This window comes from Lactuca saligna, chromosome 5, assembly GCF_052625555.1.
Source record: "Lactuca saligna cultivar CGN05327 chromosome 5, ASM5262555v1, whole genome shotgun sequence".
NCBI lineage: Eukaryota > Viridiplantae > Streptophyta > Magnoliopsida > Asterales > Asteraceae > Lactuca > Lactuca saligna.
The window spans coordinates 246,232,074-246,234,092 of NC_136421.1; the positions used below are offsets into that span (position 1 = coordinate 246,232,074).

The 2,019-nt window shown below is 39.2% G+C and overlaps 1 protein-coding gene across 1 annotated transcript; it reads right to left on the bottom strand.

The window, feature by feature from the left end:
* Window positions 1-753: 753 nt before the first annotated feature.
* LOC145047233 (glycine-rich RNA-binding protein-like) lies at window positions 754-1,732 on the bottom strand. Its single transcript, XM_078995475.1, has 2 exons — window positions 1,545-1,732; window positions 754-1,271 (listed from the first exon to the last, which is right to left on the bottom strand). Exons 1-2 carry the CDS (start codon window positions 1,656-1,658, stop codon window positions 915-917), a joined length of 471 nt encoding a protein of 156 aa, XP_078851601.1. The 5' UTR covers window positions 1,659-1,732; the 3' UTR covers window positions 754-914.
* Between the last annotated feature and the right edge of the window lie 287 nt (window positions 1,733-2,019).

Here is a 2,019-nt window from a genome sequence, read left to right on the forward strand (position 1 = left end):
TCGGTTTTGCTCTGGTTTCGATCTTTTTGGTTTCAGTTTCATCGGTTTTAGTCGGTTTCTCGGTTTCTTGGTTTGGGTTTGCTCACCCCTATACAAAATGTTGCAAAAATGGTAAAAGTTTATGTGAAGTCTATATGACACTTTTTTTTAGCATTGAAATTTACCACCGAAGACAAAAAAAATTTGGACGTAATGTTGACCGCCGGCAAAAATGCAACATAGGGTTTGCAATCGGAAAAGCCCTCCCACGCCGTTTAGTTTTATATATCACTTCCAAACGAAGATACCAAACGAGTACTCTGCGGTAGTTCATCGTAGGTATATTATGTATGGATTGTTCTGAGAACGATGATAATTACAATACCGACTAGGCATATATATACACACATCGAGTTCGTGCAATCTCGAGTCGGTATCAACCAAATCAGTGAGTAATTTTTTACCAATTTTATAAGAAATCTTATTATTTAAAGATAAAAAGGAAAATTAAAAGTGAAATAAACAAAAGCTTTGGACCGGCTTCTCTTTGCTTAATAAAAAAGAAAACGGATCTTTATCATCAAATCAAATGTAAAGAACCCCAACCCCCTCCTTTTTGAAATTAAAATAGGCAACACCACACGAATTAATAATAATATAACAATAATAATAAAGGTACCACCTTGAAGAACACGAGAAATGGCTTTAATTGGATTTGGTTAATTCGAATCTATCAAGTTCAACATTTAATGGACATAATTAAGGGAAATGATATACCGGAACCATTTTTTTTTTTTCATTTTAACTAGTGCTTTCTCAAAGCAATTGATAGAAACGCAGGGTAACTAAGAACAGGTCAAAAACAGAACACAACAACAGTGCGAAAATTGAAAATACCAAATCAGATCCCGATAGTCTACAAATGAATATCTAATCTAATTTCTCCAGTTTCCTTCGGAATCACCGCCTCCCCTGGAGTAACGGGCTCCACCATCACCACCGCCGTATCCACGGTCACGTCCTCCTCCATATCCACCGCCTCCTTCACGGCGGCCACCATAACCACCACCTCCACCGTATCCACCTTCACGTCGGCCACCGCCTCCACCGCTGCGGAATCCACCGCCACCGCCGCCGCCTCCACTGCGGGACTGAGCCTCGTTGACGGTGATGTTACGTCCGTCAAGGCTCTGGCCGTTCATCCCTTCGATCGCGTCTCTCAAAGCTTGTTCCTCCTTGAAGGTAACGAATCCAAATCCCCTAGATCTGCCAGTCTCCCGATCGTTGATGATCTAAACAATACCAAAAAAAAACACAATCAGGATCCGAAACAAATAATTCGTATTCAACAAACTGAAACTGCATCATAAAATCGATCGATCGTCGTCTCTTATAACAGAAGAGGATGAACGTACCGCTTTAGATATCAGTAAAAGTAACACAAATAGTAACAGATCAAGAAAACCATAGTAACAGTAACAGTAACAGAGAGATTTGTATCGTGTGATTTGTCAAACAAAGCCGAATCGGGATCGATCCGAATCCGAACTCTGCGACAAACGGACCTTCGAATCGATGATCTCGCCGTATTGTGAGAATGCTTCTTCAAGTGATTGGTCAGTAGTGGCCCATGCGAGGCCACCGACGAAACATCTGTACTCGACGTCTGCTGAAGCCATGTATGTATGGATCGAGAGAAAAGCTGAAAGGAGGCTCTGAAAGAAGAGAAGCTAGTGTGAGTTGCCAAGAGTGGAAATGGTGTGCTTTTATAGGCGAAGGGAGGTTACAATTGACCATGATTTGCTAACCTGTTCGCGGTGCGTAGTGCGCTTCTGGCTTGCTGTTTTCCCTAACCATGGTTGGGGTATAAGCTCGAACGTATCCATTTTTAAGAGTTATTTATTTATTTATTTATTTTTATTACTTTCACGTAAATTACTACAATATAATTAGAACATGTGAATTAAGTAACAAATATATATATATATATATATATATATATATATATATATATATATATATATATATATATATATATAT